At 41.4% G+C, this 20,196-nt stretch overlaps 1 protein-coding gene across 1 annotated transcript; it reads left to right on the top strand.

Moving 5' to 3' along the window:
• Positions 1–497: 497 nt before the first annotated feature.
• On the top strand, positions 498–20,146 carry slc12a4 (solute carrier family 12 member 4). The gene is made up of 24 exons (XM_062388786.1): positions 498–1,068; positions 9,353–9,450; positions 9,541–9,672; positions 10,004–10,150; positions 10,516–10,570; positions 11,041–11,171; positions 11,285–11,526; positions 11,904–12,118; positions 12,780–12,944; positions 13,240–13,338; positions 13,573–13,630; positions 13,726–13,900; positions 14,103–14,221; positions 14,327–14,425; positions 14,576–14,695; positions 14,828–14,932; positions 15,774–15,942; positions 16,261–16,456; positions 16,943–17,112; positions 17,409–17,540; positions 17,804–17,911; positions 18,053–18,240; positions 18,372–18,505; positions 18,859–20,146. The coding sequence occupies exons 1-24, from the start codon at positions 933–935 to the stop codon at positions 18,948–18,950; spliced, it is 3,285 nt and encodes a 1,094-aa protein (XP_062244770.1). The 5' UTR covers positions 498–932; the 3' UTR covers positions 18,951–20,146.
• The last annotated feature ends 50 nt before the right edge of the window (positions 20,147–20,196 follow it).

The following is a 20,196-nucleotide window of genomic DNA, read 5'->3' as shown; positions in this document are numbered from 1 at the left end:
TGGTTTCAGTGCAGCTACTGTTCCTGGAAAGAGGAGGGTCACCGTCACCCTCTGAGAGTAATGTTACTGTCATTCACTGCGGGGCCTTTCTTCACAGCTTCAACAGCTGTAAACCCTCACAAATAAATCATATATTACACCTAACATCCATGTGCTGTCACTTAATAGATGACAAGGCAAATGTTGAAAAAGTTGTGATTGATCACGAGGTCAGAGCCTTTACATCCCATTCCCTTTATTTCTTCTTCTCCAAGGTAATTTCAATTTTCTTTTCTTCAAAACTGCCACGTGTGTGTGTGTGTGTTTGTGTGTTTTGGCAAATGTTCACTCTCACAGAGGTCTGTCTGTGTGAACCTTGAACCGATGAGCTTTACTTTGCTTTCCTGTCAGTTTGACACAGACATCAGAGAGGGGGGGGGGTCACCATGCACTCTCCCGCTCTCTCGCTGTGTCGTTCCTGTACTTTGTGAGGACCATTTTAAGCATTGACCCTACAGAGTAAGGACATTTTGGAAAGTGAGGACAATTTGACAGGCGCTAACTTTTTCAATGGGCTGACTGAGGGTTGAGACTTGGTTTTAGGGTTAGAATTAGGGTTAAGGTTAGGCATTTAGTTTGGATGGCTATGGTCAAATGCTAGGGACTGTATTATGTCTCACTTAGGTTGAAGCACACACGTGTGTGTGTGTTTGTTTGTGTGTGTGTTTGTGTGTGTGTATTTCCAGAAGCATCCCAGAGACCTCCGTGCCCGAGCTGTTCACACACACAAAGGGGCTGTCCTGTGGGTGGGGAATATGATAATATCCTTCAGAGGAAGTGAGCGCAGTGTAGTGGAATGTAGTTGCCATTAGTGGGAGTTGAGCTTGAGCGGGCTAACAGCTAGCCTGCTATGTTGAGTGTGAGCTGTGGACGCAGAGGAGAGTGATGAGAACATGCCTCACTTCACTGTGGTGCCAGTGAAGGACCTCGCTCAGTCCAGCCACGACAGCCTGGAGGGGATCAACTGGGTGGATTACAGGAATACTGGGCAGGAAAACCATGATCATCATGATACTGTCAGCTCTGACGGTGAGTCCCACAACTTCACATTTCATCGCTTAACTCAGAAACTCAAAGTATCTAACGTGGAGGTTTTGAAGCTGGACGAATACGTCCTAAAAGTTCTAGTTTATGAGTTGAACCCAACACAGCATGGAGAGGCTTGCTTTATCCGGAGAGCCTCCTGAACAGCTGGTTGTATGGTTACCATGGCAATCCCTCAGGGTCAGAAAGCAGTTTTCCCACGGCAGACAGGTCTGTTTTTGACAGCTCACTTTAGGTACATCATTTCTTTTATGGTTTTGAATTTTCTTTTCCTAAGCTTTAAAAAAATAAACTGTTGGACAGAAAGTGAAATCAATGAAAGGGTTGAGAACCGTGTGGGAGAGACACAACAGGGCTGTGGGGCTGGGTAAGGGAGGGGCTCACACCACTGTTGCAACAAGAAAAAAGGGCCTCAAGTGGTTTCCCGCAACAAAAGATTGAGTTCTCTTTTGTGCCAGGGTGGATTTCCTTTCACAGAAGATTGGCTGCTCAATAACACAGGAACTCCTCTGCCTGTACTTGTTTCACTGTGTGACTCTCTTGTGGCTCCACTGTTTCAGCGTCAGGAAAAAAAAAAGGGGGGGATCAGAAAGAGGACGGAGGGCAAACGAGGAGAGGAGCGAGGAGGTTTGGAGCTGCTTGGTTGGATAATGTGAGGGCACGCAGCACTGATTTGTGTGGGCTGAGCTAGACAACCAAGTTGGGAGTTGTTTTTATAACCAACTTGAGTGTTCTTCTGTTTTTTCTTTTTTCAGGACGTGCCTACATGTAGGTGTGGTCTTCAAATGAAGCACCCACGCTTAGGCAGGCAAACAGAAGGCTGGGCTGGGCACAAGCTACAAACTGAGAGGCCATTCATTTAAATATTGGAAACTGTCAAGCAGTATTCGCTCTTTACTACTGAATAACATCAGATAGGTCATAAGTCCAAGGCTGAAGACTCATCTAGAGCAATTTTCAGACATAACCTCTGGGTAAAATCAGAAGAATTTCAAGTTTGCCTTTCACACATGCACATCACAGCACAAGGTTTTCTGCGCAGATGCCTTCACAACAGCAACAAATCCTCCGTATTATTCCAGAGGCCAGCAACCGGGAGTGCATGCATGACAGCCTTCAGAGCACATGTGAGCAGTGGCTCACATGTGGTCGGAGCAGAACTTTGGACCATGCCCCTTTAAAAAGCTTTGATGACAGAGGGAGAAAAACAGATGTCCTAAAATAACCCTGCAAGGTTTCTGGGTGAGTTTTTCCTACAGGCCTGCTGCTGCTCTCTCCCCTGTCTTCCTGCTGTCACAACTCGCTCCATCCCACCCGAGGAGCACTTCCTGTAGTCCGAGAACAACAACAACCAAAACATTTAGTGGACAGTTGCAAGGATGTGTGTATGTTGGACATGGTGAGATGGAGGAAGAAGCAAGTCTGTGATGAATGTGGAGAGTCCACGCAGTTGGATTCCATTATGTTTCAGAGACTAAACTGGTAGTTGGTGGAATGTCAGAGTTGGAAATAAGGGGGGAAAGGTTGGGTGGGGAAGTAGTCCCATGGGTAAAAGTCTAAAAGTGGCTGCGTGTCCTAGATGATTTCATCATGGGAGTGGTGGGTTTGTGAGCGTGGCACATGTGTGTCTAAGCAGCAGCATGACATTGCAGCATGGAGAGAATGACACAGTGCGAGTCTGTCTCAGGCTGTGAACTCAGCTCTGTTCAGCACAGGACCAGACTGAACACTGTGCTCATTGAAGGAGCTCTGCACTCCTGAGCAAGAGGGACTAACCTGAAACAACCTGCACCTTTCTGTTCATGTGCTCCAACTCGTTTTTCATTACTCAGAAAGTATCCGTTGAAAGAAATGGACATTTGTGGAGTTATGTTAAAATTATAGTAGCTTTTTTAAAGATCATCAGTTTTCATGATGCCTTTCATGAACGATTGTAAAATCATACTATTTTTGTGTTATTGTCAAAGATTTTTAAAACCCTCATAAATCTAAGAGGAAAAGTGAATAACAGACCATATTTTCTCTCCTTTACTGCTGTTTAAGTGCTCTTAGTCCAGGCAAGCCAACAAAATGTCCACACACTAAATAAAGTAAACGTGAGTAAGATATTTTATGTTATCTATAATAACCCACAAATATCCAGCCCTTCAAGCATAGACACGCATGTGTTCCCCGAATGCATTTTCACAATAATATTTATAGATTCATCCCTTGAGCTTCATGAGATTTTGTTTGTTTTAAATCTGTATTAATTCATTTAGTGGCCGCTTGAGGGCAGTGGAACAAGCTGTAAACACAACATTGACATCTTTCAGGTCCAGGGTGTAGGAGTCAGTGGAATCTATTGGCAGAAGTTAAGAAAACTATAATAATAATTTGTTTTGATTTGTGTTTAATAACCTGAAACCAAGATTGATTTTGCCTTTGTTGTCTTGCATTGTGCTCTTTTTATCTTCATCTGGAGCCAATCCTCTTCCATATATTCTGCCATGTTGCACTGCCAGGTTTCTACTGTAGGGTAGAGAGTTGAGAGCGACCTTTGCATGTTTATGTTAGATGATACATTTTCCTACATGCCTGGAGGAGGAGAGTGAACCCAGGGTTTTTAGTTAGTTGTTATATGCAACTTCACCACTATATGCCGCTAAATATTACACACTGCTACTTTAAATAAAGTTGTTAAAGGGAATGTATAAGCAAACGGTTTCTTGCTAAATTGCATCTCTGCTTTGGTCCCCACCAACTGGAGAATAACATCTGGGTCTTTAGCTGCTAAATGCTGCTTTACGATCCCAAGCTAATCTCTAACTTTGTTTGAGTGCCATTTGGTGCTGGAAGGTTGCCAAACAGTGGGATTATTTGAGCTGAGAACATTTCTGTGGGTTTCCTCCTACAAGGGACAACTTGATCCTGAAATCAATTCACTAGTCACATTTCTTCTTTTAGTGTAATGAATACAATACAGCAACAATAGAAAACCACCTAAAACGTGGCTTTTGTACTGACCTTAAACCAGACAGGTGGAGAGGACCTTGTGTAATGGGTGGAGGATTCTGAGAATGCGGCTGTGCATTTTTCTCTCTAATTCTGGGCGGCCATTCCTGTCATGCTGTCTGGCATGCCACATGGATAACAGACAAACATTGTGGGGCGGCAGAAATGTAGAGGCAATGATGGGGTTGGAACACGTTCTGATAGCCGTAGACAAACATACACAAACATATACACACACACAACCCTTAACTGTTCAAGATTTACAGTAAGTCATTTTCTGTAAATATAATTGCAAAGATTTGTTAAACATTTCTTACGATGCAACTGTTTTGACTTCTTTATTCTGCTCATTTCCTTCCAAGTGATTTGAGGCAAGTATTTTTCCAATGTTCTATTAGCAGGGTCTTCTTCATTGCCAGAGACTTCACAGATGTCAATACACTACAAACACAGCAAAACATGGATAAACAAAAATACTTTAATGTACATGGATAAATGATAATTACAATGATTTTCATGGACCCGTGGTGAAAACATTTTGACAGAATTGACACTTTCTTAAAAAAATCATTCGCAAGAGTGTAACAGAAAATATTGATGTTGAGACTGTTGGCAAATTGTAGTATTTTCAATGTTATAGTTTTGTGTTACTTCAGCCATTCACAAGGTTTGTGTGCACTATGCCTCAAGTTATTATAATAGAACAAGTAACATCAACAGTAAGGGGGTGCTACATTTATTACTTTTTGAAGTTGAAAAAACTGTTAAAAACGCATTATGCTTGTTCTGTGGACATGACCGGTTCCTGCTGGCACTTAGATACAGCACACTCTATTATTTGAACAATAACTGATGTTACTAAAGAATATATAAAGTGCATGTTTGTATGCTGTTCATGGTCACAGTTATAGACAAGGCAAAACTTTAATAAGCTTTATTGTCAATGCAAAATTTGTACAACAAAATGTTTTGTGCAGCACCTAATTTCCCAGCTCCCATTTCTGCACATACATCTGTTCACATTCAGTCATTGCATTTGTACCATACACTGTAGGGTACACCTTGTAATGTATCTACAAGTAACTTTCACACAAATCAGCTTGTCTGCTTGTCTATACAGCTTAAGGCCTTCACTTTATTGCATTAAACTGTTTTTCCAGATAAATCCTCCTGTTCAGATCACACTTTGGGTTCAGTCAGTCCTTAGTGTTAAACCCTTTGACATGCCCATTTAGTTAATTTGTGTTTTTCTGAAAGTCTGTTGCACGATCACCTCTTTCCGCCCACCTTCACCCCCTGAGGCAATCAGACTGAGCTGCCGTCCTTTTCTCATCATTAGCGCACATCAGTGTTAATATGTTTTGCTGCACGGCTCAGCAGGTTAGCATCTCTCTGCGCCGTGCTGATACCTCCCTGCATGAAACACGACCATTACAGCTAACACAGGCCTATAGCTGCAACTAAATTAAACTGCTCTTTGCCACAGGCTAGGGAGAAGCAGAGGAGATGTACATAAAGTCTCTTTCACTGTCTCTATCTCTTACTCATACACACACACTCACACAAAGCTACTGTTTGTGCAGCTATCCTTATTTGCGTTGACTTACATTCATTGTGGACAGCCTCACCAAAACCTTGTTCCTAATCTTAACCATGACTAATTTATACCTAACTTTAACCTAACCACAATTCATATCTAACCACTCTTACTACTTTACCTAAACCACTAAACACACCCTCACCTTAATCTTACTGAATTATGTAAAATTGCTTTTTATCCCTATACACATGACGAGTCCCCATAAGGTAAGCATATAAACACAACAAGGTCCTCATAACATGATAAATACCAAGACCACCCCACACACACATATACACAGACACACAAAGAGATGCACACACCACGTCCAAACACCAGCATTCAATCCAACATTCCTGTCGACTAACTGCACAGCAGAGAGAGCTAAGCCGCACAACTTCTGTGCCTCAGTATTAAGTCTTAAATGTTTATTAAAGAGGAAGTTTAGCAAAGAGGCTTTCTCAAACCCTGAGCACTTAATGGACAGCGATATTGTTTTCCATGTCTAATCGGCTTTGAAAAGTGACACATTAGGGTCAAGTTTCTTTTTCTCTTGAACATTTTTTTTTTTTTTTATGTTCTTTTGAAAAATATACTCGTTGAAAGCTCCACACATCTTGGCCAAGTACTCTACAATCTATACCAAGTGAACTCTGTGACCTGTTTGGTGAAAGGTCCTGAAGACTCGCTGCAGGAGATGCTTTCTGGAAGTTGTTTGCTGGACCTATGACACATCATGAGTCATATTGATTTAGTCTTTGTAGCTTTGACATGAGAAACTTGTTTGTGTTCTGAAGTCGTGAGCTTTGCACTTTCAACCGCCCAGCATCTTCACAGGGAATTAATCCATTTAGAAACACAGATATCATAACAACTAACACGCAATCTGTAGGAACAATTGCTCTGGAGCTTTGTTGCATTTTATGGTGGACCAAGCCTATAATTTAAATGCAGTTGACAAACCTATGATAGTTTGCTGTATAGTCTTTATAGTTTGGGTTTGTTTACAGTGTGGGATTGTTTACCTGCGAAACATGAACTGAAACTAGAAACAGAAACAAGAAGGCGTCCGGCCCCCAAATCTTGCCCAAAATCAGATCACCTGACTGCCTAACTGAAAATAACATTCACTTTACAAGAGTGACTGGTTTTGAATGAAACTCAGATTTACCTACAGAAACCCTAAACAAAATCAATGCCATGTTGATGAGTTCTAATATACTGTATTACTAAATTCTTAAATGCTCATTCCCACACTCCTGAAGGTAAAGTCTGCAGAAAGTAAAAGTTGGACACACCCTCCTGTAAATGTGTTTGTGTGACAGCAGACACCTTCTTTGATCTCGTGGCTGTTCTGGAGCGGGCATGAAGGTGAAATGTTGGGACACGTCGCTGCACAGCCTCGCTGCTGTTCTGTGCTCCCAGCACGACTCTTGCCTGCCTCCATAACAGGCCGGCTTATCTTCCATCTTTTTAATTAGACATTTAATGCGAGGTTATTAACAGCAAACCCCCACCGTCTCCTCAGCCCACTCTGAAGTGAACTTTATTAGTTTCGAAGGTAAGTTGGACACGAAACTGGGTTTGAGGCGGCAGCGATTGAGTTATAGTTCCTGTCAGCTGTCAGCAGAGAGTTTCTCACAACATCCACTTGAATAGAAGAGATAAATAAAGGTCTCTTTAAATCAGTGCCCCTGTCTCCTGTTCGGTTGTCTCCCTTCATTGTTGCTTCAAATACAGATGTTGCCTTTTTATCCCGCTCCACTGATGGCAAAATGACTGCCAAGAACAGTGCTGACATAATTCATCTTCGCGGACATCGCTAATCTCCAGCTGTGTTATTTTTTAGGGGTTGGAAATACACATAATCCGTTTAGCCTCTAAATTCATACTGATGGATTGATGGAAGGATTTAAAGAATATCTATAACTTGATAGCCTTTGATTCTGAGCTTTTTGCATCCTGTCAACATTTTTTAAACAAATGCTTTCGTCAGTTAATAAAAAAACCAAACATCATCATGTTACCTACTATCATTCAAAAGTTAATATAATTGTTTTGCTTAAAGCTACAATTTGTCAGTGATACATCCAGATATATCCAGACTAAACATCCAGACTGCTCAGTGAAGGAGTACAGACACTATATTTCTGTGAGATACCACCAACCCAAGGCTCTGATATCCCTATGAGCAGACATGTGTCTCGCTTGTGTGTGTGTGTGTGTGTGTGTATGTGTTTGTTGGTGTGTGTGTGTGTGTGTGTGTGTGGGTGTGTGTGTGTGTGTGTGTGTGTGTGTAAGTTAGCACTGTACCCTCCACTCCCCACCCCCATCACCACACTCTGTGTTAGATCAGGTCCCTGAATGAGTGCTCACCCTGGGCTGACTGGGTGTCCTGGATAGTAATCGACAGTTTGACCAGGCTGGAGCACAGAGTTGCTCTGTTGTAGTCAGCACACAGAGCACCCTGTAGCTATGCTGAGCCACAGTGATACCTGCTGCAGCGAGACACACAGCGCAGGTGAGTGAGGACAGGTGCTCGACCACGTCACTGACAGCAAATGGGTTTATTTTCACCACATTGGAGAATTTGTTTCTGCTTCATGCCCAATCGGTAAATTGGCAGAGTTTTTGTTGCAGGATTAAATTGGCTTTTTCAGATGCCACTGTTGAAGTTAACATGCTCCAATAAACCAAAGCTAGGTCATTTCAAGGTAATTGGTTTTGTGCGTGGCTGTGAATGTGTGTTATAAAGTTTGCGTGCAATGATTTCACCAGGCACTGTTCTCAACTCAGCTTGATTGATTCCTTTCTTTCAAAGCAGAAGTCAATGGGAGTAAAATCTAATTATTTGTTTGTTTATCACCTGAACTTTGCTTTGGTTTGTTTTTGGCCTTTCACTGCAGCTTCTCTGTGTGTTAATTTATGATTAATAGTGACAATTAAAAGCTGATTGAACTGGAGTTGTACTAGAAAATTGTATTGTCCCTGTCGCCTTTGCTTTTATTAAGTACTGTACAAATGTGCTGTTTTTCTCCTAATTGAGATTTATCATAGAAAAGCTGCAGGTTTGGTTTGATTACTAAGATATTTGTTTATCATGACGTTTAAATTAAATAGATTTTTCTCTTTTTTCTAATTCTGGTCATAATCCTTTTTCGTTTGTTTGTGATTTAACTTTATTTTTTACTTCAAATCTTCGACACCGATTGGAGCCATGTTTGTCTTTTTGAATATCAAGGACTCATCAGTAGTGTCATCTTAAAGATGAAACAGTCATTTATTTGGGTCAGGATTTGACCAAATACTACAAGTATTGAACAAGTATTGAAAGAAATGTAATATTGATTATGGATGAAATTGTTGACTTTTTTGCTAAATCATTATCAGTTCATAGTCGTTGTTATTCTAAGAGAAGTTTTATTCTAAAAAGTATTACCTATTATTTTAATGAACATATAATATAAAGGAAGTCAGCCTGTTTCCTGTTGAGAGGTGGCATGGTGGGACAGTTCTTGGCTCTGTCACCTCTGACTCAAATCTTGTGAATGTGAGTGTTAGTGGCTGTCTGTCTATGTTGACCCTGTGATGCATTGGCAACCTCTCCAGTGAGCCCTCAAATTGTCAAATTGTTTGTTTGCAAACAACATATTGGTTTTTCTTACTCTTAAGTATTTTATTTCTCTCGGAAAACAGGACATGGGAGTCATAAAGAAGACAGTCCGTTCTTCCACAGCGCCGACGCTGCAAGCAAGAAGAATGACTTCTACGACAGGAACCTGGCCTTGTTTGAGGTTGGTTAGTTTTACTTTCCAATATTTCTGTCTGAAAGCTGACCAAAACAAAACTCATTAATATAACTTGTGTCCTGCCTGTTTCTTCAGGAAGAGCTGGACATCCGGCCGAAGGTTTCCTCCCTCCTCAGCCGCTTGGTCAACTACACCAACATCATCCAGGGAGCCAAGGAGCACGAGGAGGAGGAGAGCTCTGAGGCCTCACGTAGGAAGACCCCCAAGGTCAGGAGCTAGGCCACAGCAGCGGAACACTTTGAGACTGTTTTTCTTCAGTTTTAGTAACTTTATCCTCCTCCTCCAGCCCTCTCCCTGCCTCACCATCCAATTTATAGTCTTCTATTAGAACTTGTTGACAGATTGCTTTTGCCTTTTCCCCCTCTGCAGTCACACTGTGCCCATTTAAGAGCTGGATACAGGCAAAGGGCTGATAACACGATTGAATGACCTTTAAAAAGTACATCAATCAATGCTAATGGTCGATACACTTGTTTCCGGAAATGTCATGCTCAATAATCTCTCTCTCTCTACCCCTCCCCCTCTCTCTTTCTATCAGTCCCCCAACATGGGCACCATGATGGGAGTCTACCTGCCGTGTCTCCAGAACATCTTCGGTGTCATTCTCTTTCTCCGGCTGACGTGGATCGTCGGGATGGCTGGCATCATGCAGTCCCTCCTGATTGTTCTCATGTGCTGCTCCTGTGTTAGTATGCGCATACATGCTGTACACACACGCACCCACACACACACACCCACACACGATCCACCACCAACAATGTGGGACACAATCCAGCTTTTATTGCCAAATCAGTCGATAAAATCCACACCGTTTCACAAGCAGCAGCAGTGACTCTATGTAGGGCAAAAGAATGTGGCTTTGACGTGTGTGTTTTTTTTACTGAGTGTGCTCTCATCACCTAGAGCTACTTATGCTGAATGTGTCCTCCTTTAGTTAGAGGCTGGGCTTGGCCACAGCTCGATCAAGTTAACGTTATACCCACAAGTTGCGGTGACGTCTGCATTTGTGTCATTTTCGAAACTTCTTATATTTTCCTCCTTGCTCCACAGACGATGCTCACAGCCATATCAATGAGTGCCATTGCTACTAATGGTGTCGTTCCAGGTAATTCTTGGAAATTGTTCTGTATTAACCCCTTCATCTTACATATGCTTACATATATTTTTTTTAAATAACACTCTATTAAAGAAAATTCAGCAGTAAGCTGTTCACATGTAGACAAATACTACACAGGGCTTTTTCCGTTTAACTGTATTACTTCACAACCCTTAGTTGCTGCGCAGCCTGAGTAGTTAGAATCCTAGTAAGTGGGAAAAGAACAAAAAAGAAAGCTAGATAGAAATTAGGGAAAAGGTTTCAAAACGAAAAAGAAATTATGTTACAATTATCATGTACCTATTTTATTATTACCACAAATAATATAACATTTTCTGCTAAAATAAGATGTTCATGTTTCTATTCCACATTTTTCCACTTGGGGGCAGCAGAAAGTCACTACTGAATTCAAGGACTGCAGGGATAAACTTTACATTTTCATTGGCTTCCTGAATGTAACAGATGGTTTTTTTTTGTAGCTGGAGGAGCTTATTTCATGATCTCACGTTCCCTCGGCCCGGAGTTCGGAGGAGCTGTGGGACTGTGCTTCTATCTGGGCACCACCTTTGCTTCTGCCATGTACATACTGGGTGCCATTGAAATCTTCTTGGTCAGTGTGTTAAAGTCGTACTTCAGTATGTCATTCCAGGTCACATTTGTGTGGACGTTTAAATGCACACACATGCATTAACCTAAATCTTCTGTCCTTTTTTCTATATATAGAAATATCTGTTCCCCCAGGCGGCCATCTTTCATGCCACAGACCCCCTGGGTAACGACAGTGCCATGCTGAACAACATGCGAGTCTACGGTTCCATCTGCCTCATCCTGATGGCTGTGGTGGTTTTTGTGGGAGTCAAATATGTCAACAAGCTGGCCTCTCTTTTCCTGGCCTGTGTCATTATCTCAATTGTCTCCATCTACGCCGGGGCAATCAAATCCATGACTCATCCCCCAGAATTCACGTAGGTCTGCCCGGGGAGGTGTGTTCGACATAATGTGACGGTGAATTATTGAAAACTTAACAAAGATTTATGGTTGTGAGAGCATTCGTTTTGAAGAAGTGATTCTTTTCACATTACGGGCTACATGTTTCTGTTTCATATTAGCACTATTTGTGTTATTGATAGCATTGTTGTTCCTATTATTATTGTATCTTCAAGTATAACTTTTCTATGACAATCCAATTTATGGATTGTTTATTTATTCAAATAAATAGCAGTAGGTGTCAATTAACCTTTGGTTGTGTGTCTGAAGAGTGATATAATGATGATGATAATGGTGGAAATAATTCTGACCAAAATAGCAACATTTCCCTGTTTCGTCCATGTCACCGCTGCAGGATCTGCATGTTAGGAAACAGGACTTTGGTGAGAGATCGCTTCGACGTGTGCGCTAAGACCGTGATGGAGGGCAACATCAGCGTGCCCAGTCAGCTGTGGCACAGGTTCTGCTTGGCGGAAAACATAAGCAGCGCTCAGTGTGACGACTACTTCATCCAGAACAATGTAACCGAGATACAGGGCATCCCCGGACTGGGCAGCGGGATTATCAGTGGTAAATGGACTTTAACTTTATCAGGGATTGAAATATTCAGCATGTGAATATCATGTATATGACTCTTGATGATCCAAATATATGAGTAATGGAGCTAATCCTGCGAGCTCGTTCAGGCAGCACATTCAAGCTGTCCTGTGACTTGCCTCACCCTCCACAACCCTCAATAATACACACCCTCCCAATTTGAGGTTCTATTTAAGCTGCAAATATTTCCCATCTCTCCTTTAGCTTGTCAATGCCTCTGCTGCCCTGCGTCAGTGGCGCTGCCTGTCGATTTTAGCTCCTCCACCACCCCAGCATCCACCTGTAGGGTTGAAGATATTTGCTCATCACTCCCCTTTATACTGATGTAATTACATCTGGGGAAGTGATGAGCCTAGATTCAATGGAGCCTAGATGCCAAACTCTTAAATATCCTCTCCTGCTGCAATAAATATTTCAAACGAGAGGTAGGATACAGTAGTGGACCTCAGATTCATGGCAAGTTTGCACATATACCACAATTTATAATATTTTTGATAATCAATAATCAACATTTTGACTCAATGGGTTGTCTCTAACCTCTGGAAATAAAATGCCAAACTCTTATCCTGCTTCATGATGACACATATTTAGTATTCACCTGTAATGCTGGTTTGTTTCCATGTTTTCCTATTAGATAACATGTGGGGCAACTACCTGCAGAAAGGAGAGATCTTAGAGAAAGCGGGGCTTCAGTCAGTGGACGCCCACGGCACCATGGAAAACTTTGGCATGTATGCGTCAGCGGACATCGCTACATCATTCACTCTTCTGGTGGGGATCTTCTTCCCGTCTGCCACAGGTATAACGACAAAGTCATTACTTACAAAACTGTTTATATAAGTATTATTGTTGTAACGGCATGAGTGTAAAGATTGTTTACTATATGTTGCAATATAATTTCTGAAAATATACCCATCTATTGGTTTATGCATTGTGATAAACCCATAAAATTACATTTTTTACATTAGGTGATAAAAACAAAGTGAAATTGGTGTGCAGGTGCAAAGATATGGACCTCTCCCTGATCCAGCCAGTAGGGGGCATCATTTGACAGTTTTACAATGTCCTTTGTTTCTGTCTATATTTTCTTGTAGGTATCATGGCAGGCTCCAACAGATCTGGTGATCTGCGAGATGCTCAGAAGTCCATCCCTGTGGGGACTATTTTAGCCATTACCACTACATCACTTGTTTGTATCCTTATTCCAGTGAGCACAATAAGACAAAGAGTAGAAAACTGATTTCAGTTAAATCTTTATGACACTCTACCCCATCTGCATGCCGAAGTGTCCTTGGCAAGATACCTAACCCCTAAATGGCCCCTCGTAAATGTTGATTGTACTAATTGTAAGTCGCTTTGGAAAAAAGCGTCAGCCAAATGACATGTAATGTAATGTGATTTACAGCTCCTTGACCTCTTGTATTCAGATTTTAGTTCTGTTGTCCTGTTTGGGTCTTGTATAGAGGGAGTAGTCCTAAGGGACAAGTAAGTTCATTTCTGTCTTACTGTAGCTAACAATTATTATCAGGCCACTTTTTGTGAGTAGTCAAATTTAACAATGTTAAAATGAATCCTTGCAGATTTGGGGACGCTGTGAGAAAAAACCTGGTGGTGGGGACCCTCTCTTGGCCGTCTCCGTGGGTTATTGTGATCGGCTCCTTCTTCTCCACGGTCGGCGCCGGCCTGCAGTCCCTCACTGGAGCCCCCCGCCTTCTACAGGCTATCGCCAAGGACAACATCATTCCTTTCCTCAGGGTGGGTTGACACTGTCTAATATGTGATCAAGAGCGTGCATTGTTATTTCCAAAATACAAAAAGATTTGGATATGTTAGCATAATATCTATGCAGGTGTTATACTGGGACATATTATTAGCATGTGCAGACATATTTGAATATATTTCAAAAAGGTTATTTGCATATAGCAGCATGTAAAGCATAGTGAATGATTTGTTCCAGGTCTTTGGTCATGGAAAGGGCAACGGAGAGCCGACATGGGCACTGCTGCTGACTGGGCTCATAGCAGAGCTGGGTATCCTCATTGCCTCGCTGGATATGGTGGCTCCTATTCTTTCCATGTAAGCTCACAAACATGCACACAGGTCAAATGTCCCCTCTAGAAAGCGTCATTTTGATGATTTGAATATAAATGTATATATACCCTCTTTGTCTTTATTCAACAGGTTCTTCTTGATGTGCTATCTCTTTGTGAACCTAGCCTGTGCAGTGCAGACTCTGTTACGCACCCCAAACTGGAGGCCAAGGTTTAAATATTACCACTGGTCAGTGCAGGTCTATCTCCGCCAATTCAGGAATTCAAATGACCAACTTGTATGTTACAAGTACCTTCATGAAACTAATGCCTAGTGCGTACATGTAAATAATGTTAGTGCTCTTGGTATGCATACAGGTAATGTTTATGTGACCCACAGGGCTCTGTCCTTCCTTGGCATGAGCATGTGTCTGGCTCTAATGTTCATCTCCTCCTGGTACTACGCCATCGTGGCCATGGGCATCGCTGGGATGATCTACAAATACATTGAGTACCAGGGGTATGTGCCTTTAACTTACAGTGGATTTTGATATGTACGAGGACATTGGATACTGGTCGAGAAGAGATCAGTTTGAGTTAATGTCTCACATCGGTGTCACTTCCTGTCTCTCTCACTGACAAACAATAACAGAGCAGAGAAGGAGTGGGGCGATGGTATCAGAGGACTGTCCCTTAGCGCCGCACGCTACGCCCTGCTGAGGCTGGAGGCCGGACCCCCGCACACCAAGAACTGGAGGTATACGGCTACACCTACGGGAGATGCTCAGAATGTCACAAACATATTTGAGGAACTAAGTGGCATATGGGAACATAGGTGTTTTCACATACGTGTGTCCAGTCACAAGAGGAGTCATTAACATTGTTTTATGACTGTACCTCATATGCTAGACAGTTTCATTCTGTCCTCCACAATCCATCCATTAAGTCCATACTGACACACACCAAATAACTTTCATCTGGTAGTTTGCAAACAAAACATTTCAAACAGTTTTTGGGGAGCAAGTGCCAAATGAAGTTTTTTCCTCATTTTTTAATTATCATTGTGTTTGCTGGGCAGCTCCAGTAGCATGACACCACAATACCGCAGTATAATAAGCAAAGACTTGAGTCGTTCAGAGGTCAAAAGGCATCTAGAGGTCCAGGAGGAAACTGTGATAAACTTACACATTAAGTGCACGTATTTGAACATGTAGTTGATTATGTCACTTAAATGCGATAGAAGCAGTAACATGTAACCCCGGCAGGTATTTTACGAAAAATAGTAGAATTGTATTTCCAGAAATATGAATGTGTACACATTCATTACCTATATTCATTAGATGTTGTTAACGATAACACTAGCAGTAAACAATAAGTGTATGTGAATGAATGTGTAAACAAGCAGACAGAAACTCATCATTTCATCAGTTCCTCAATTGACAGTGACTTTATTTTGTTTGTCTTTTTTTGAATATCTTTGCATCTATGCTGCCACCACAGCATTTTTATATTCTGACTTAATTCTTTGCAAACATTTCATTGACCTGGTCCTTTGTCTCATGTTTACTGTCTGTGATCCACTCCTCACTCCTCTGCAGACCACAGCTGTTGGTGCTGCTGAAGCTGGATGAGGATCTCCATGTAAAATACCCCCGACTGCTCACCTTCGCCTCGCAGCTGAAGGCCGGAAAGGGTCTGACCATCGTGGGCTCTGTTGTCCAGGGCAACTTCCTGGACAGTTATGGGGAGATGCAGGCGGCTGAACAGGTAAAAACAAGAGAGGGGTGCTTTGCATGTGGTCAGCTCTCCTGCTGTCTCAGTCAAATTACTTGGTGCAGGAATTTTCATTTGAGATATTTAGGCAAATTAAATGTATTCTTCTTTTTGTGACAATTATTAAAAGATGCAGTCAGCTGCTATTCCCTGTTACCAAAGTGTCACTATAGTTAGATTTAACAAAGATGGAGAGCTGAGTTTAGAGTTAGATGTTGGACATTAAAAAGCATTAGGTGTATATTCTTCATAACTGTTAAATATGTCCACCTACGTCTTGTTTCGATCAGTCTAACCTCCTTTCTTGGCCAGGCTATAAAGAATATGATGGATATTGAACGGGTCAAGGGTTTCTGCCAAGTTGTGGTGGCATCCAAGGTGCGTGAGGGCATCGTGCACCTGATCCAGTCCTGTGGTCTCGGAGGCATGATGCACAACACTGTGGTGATGGGCTGGCCCTACCGCTGGAGGCAGAGTGAGGACCCTCGAGCCTGGAAAACCTTTATCAGTAAGTCTCACTGAAATACCATTGACATGATGAGTACTTGAATGACTAAATCTGCATTTGCAATATGGCCCTTTTTCCAAGCTCCTGCTCAATAATTACATACCCCAAATGAATCTCTGCAACTAAGGTTCTATATCAATAATCTTGATAATCCATATAGAGGTAACACTCGTTAGACTTCTGCAGAGGTGTAAGCATCTCTATTGTTGTTACGATGTCAGAGTAAATGAAGATGGAACATAACATAAGTGAAAGATTGTATTTCCAAAATCACCATGCAACTGAATTACCTCTTGTGAATATACTTTCTGGATGTGTCTCAAGTCTTGTGTTCCAACACTAGCCTGTTAAAAGCACATAAATAGTGTTCTACAATTAAGTGAACTCACTAAAGAATTTGATCTGAGACGCAGCATAAGTTTTCATGTATATGTTCCAGTATATAAAAACAATACTACTGTCTCTGCCATGTTCATCTCTATGTAGACACAGTCCGCTGCACCACAGCTGCCCACCTTGCTCTGATGGTGCCCAAAAATGTCTCTTTCTACCCGAGCAACCATGAGCGCTTCACGGACGGCAACATTGACGTGTGGTGGATCGTCCATGATGGCGGGATGCTAATGCTGCTGCCTTTCCTGCTAAAACAGCACAAAGTGAGTTGACAGTGTTTCCTGTCTATTTTGGAGTTTTCCCAATATAAAGGATTTTTACAAGTAGTTTGTTAAATGTTTGCTTGTTAAAGCATTAAAGCCTTTGTTGATTTTTATTTCAGATATAAATTGTGAATTTTAATTTATAAACTCAGATACTTTTTGATCAGTCTTTTATTTTTGTAATTTTGACCTTTCCATCTTGAAGAAATCAGCTTTTTTAAACGTATATTCTGCGTAAGTAATGTATTAAATACTGCAGATCTTACCAACATGGTTTGATTTTTTTTTTTTTTAAGGTTTGGAGGAAATGCATGATGCGCATCTTCACTGTGGCTCAGATGGACGACAACAGTATCCAGATGAAAAAAGATCTGGCCACGTTCCTTTACCAGCTGAGAATAGAGGCTGAGGTGGAGGTGGTGGAGATGGTGAGGGCTCCTCTTACATACCTGTACCCATTGCAGTAAAAGGGAAAATTATTTTGTATCTCTTTAGGACTTGTTTTTAACTTGGTTATAAAAAACATTATGTTGATTGAAAGACAAAATTTAGTTTCTTGTTGTTCACAGGATGCTACAAATGTTCTTGTGGTGTTCAAATATTTAAACCTGAATTTGTTTACTGGTGTTGCAACACCATCCATGTCAACGGTATGTTTCCGTTTTATTAACCACTGAAATTATGAATTCAGCACGACAGTGACATCTCGGCATACACGTACGAGCGAACATTAATGATGGAGCAGAGGTCCCAGATGTTGAGGCAGATGAGGTTGTCCAGTGCAGAGAGACAAAGAGAGGTGGGATTTATATGTAGTTTTATCTTGTTTTTTTTGTAATTTGTGAATATTACCTGCTCAGCATCTGTTATTGATATTAGTGTTGGTTACATACAGTGTATTGACAACCAATCCACATACTTCTCCCATCAACCTCTGCAGGCCCAGCTGATTAAAGACAGACACTCTCTAGTGCGAATGGGAAGTCTGTACTCAGATGAGGAGGAGGAGGTGGTGGAGGCTCCTCCAGAGAAGGTTCAGATGACGTGGACAAAGGAGAAGTGTGAAGCTGAGAGGAGGAACAGGAACAATGCCCCTGAGAATTTCAGAGAACTCATGAGCCTCAAACCGTGAGTTGCAGAACCTCTCGGCTCATTTTCCCGTTCACTTGTTGCTGGTTTTCTCAGTTCAACAAAGTGAGAGCTGGTTTAGACATAATGCAAAAAAGTTGACTCAGTCTCTCCCTCTTTCTGCACTCCAGGGATCAGTCCAATGTGCGACGAATGCACACAGCTGTGAAGCTCAATGAGGTGATAGTCAACAGGTCCCATGATGCTCGATTAGTGCTGCTCAACATGCCGGGGCCGCCACGAGACACGGACGGAGATGAGAACTGTATCCTTTGCCAATATGAAATGATTTATATAATACTTTTCTAGTCTCGATGACAACTCAAAGCTCTTTTCAGGTCAGTTTTGATATTCACTCATTCACACATCATTCACAAATGATTCAGTCACTAGCAGGACAGCTGAGAGGGGCAGGTTGGGTTCAGTATCTTGTCCAAGGACACTTCAGCAGGGGGAATGGGGAGACTGGGATCAAGCTGCCGACCTCCTGGTTAGTGGAATACCCTTTTGAACTCCTGAGCCACAGTTGTCCGAGGGTTGTGCGCAGTTTTGTAAAAGATGATGAGCTACAGTAGATGATAGTTTGTTTGGGTTTTACTTCCTTAACTGCTTCCTCAGATATGGAGTTTTTGGAGGTGTTGACCGAAGGCTTAGAGAGAGTGCTGCTGGTGAGAGGCGGAGGTCGGGAGGTCATCACTATCTACTCATGACCAACTAGGAGCGGCTGCACAGGGGGCGCAGACTCACAATACATCCCCCATCTGGACGCAAGGCAGTACACGCACAGCTGTCAGACAGATGTTGGTAGATGCATCGATTTGACTTTTTATCTGAAGTATGGACTTCTGAGTACATAAAAGTTTATTCTATTCTTGTAGAATATTGGGACACATCAGTTTCCAGACCTGTCCAATATGTTCACAGCTTCGCTGTCTTTTCATTAAATTAGTATTAGATTTTCCTATTTAGAGGTAACAAATACCTCTTTATATGTGAAAATGAACCTATATGATGATTTGGCAGATAACATAATCCTAGTACAATAGAGTAGACTTTCTTTAACACCTGTTTTAATAGTATTTTAGAATTTTATTTTTTAAACAACCTCTTGATTATTTTGGAAGCACATTTGTATTTATTTATTTATTTTTTATATAACTCCCCACCGAGGTAAAAGAAAATATTACTATAAATACAAATAAGATAATTCTCGAAATTGCTTATGTTGTGTTGGTGGCACAAAGTCCAGTTTGTAAAAGTGGATGGCAGAGATCATAAGCAAGTTTTAATTTATGACTTTTGTTCAAATATTTGTCCAAGGAATGTTTTCGTTACTGTTACATTTGAACTTCTTCTGCTGTACCTCTAAAGCTTATCTGCACATTACAAAGAAGGCAACATTTAAGTTATAGTCCTTTAGATTATCATGACGTCAAATCCATTTCTATACAATTTACTATTATTTTTCTGTAATTGCCACAATGCGTTCACATGCTGTAAATACCTATCTGTGTGGTAGGTTCAGCAGAGTTATCTTTTCTTCTATCTACAATTTCTCTACAAAGTTAGTTTGTGGGGTTGTTCTGTAAACAGATGTACCAGTTACTATTCTGTTGTAGCAGTATGTCTGACAAAGTACCAGCTTCAGCAGCATTGCATGTAGTATTAAATCACATGTTATGTTACCATAGTATCCATTGGTGTCACCTTATCAACCAGCACTGAAATCTGAAGGATTACAACTCTTAAGAAATCATGTTGTCAGATACATAAGATTATCAGACCACATTTTTGTGTTTTCTTGTCTTTTTATAGGAAGTAAAGTATGATCAGTATTCCGGACCAGCATTCAGAGTGAAAACTGTTTCAATTCAATAAACTGTGCAGGCCATAGACTGTATTTCAATATGGTCCACGCGTCTCCACTTTTTCCCACTGTCCAGAAATGAAGATAAA

Source organism: Platichthys flesus, chromosome 1, assembly GCF_949316205.1.
Source record: "Platichthys flesus chromosome 1, fPlaFle2.1, whole genome shotgun sequence".
NCBI classification, from domain to species: domain Eukaryota; kingdom Metazoa; phylum Chordata; class Actinopteri; order Pleuronectiformes; family Pleuronectidae; genus Platichthys; species Platichthys flesus.
Note: the sequence above shows the minus strand (reverse complement) of the source record. Positions and strands in the feature narration are given on the sequence as shown.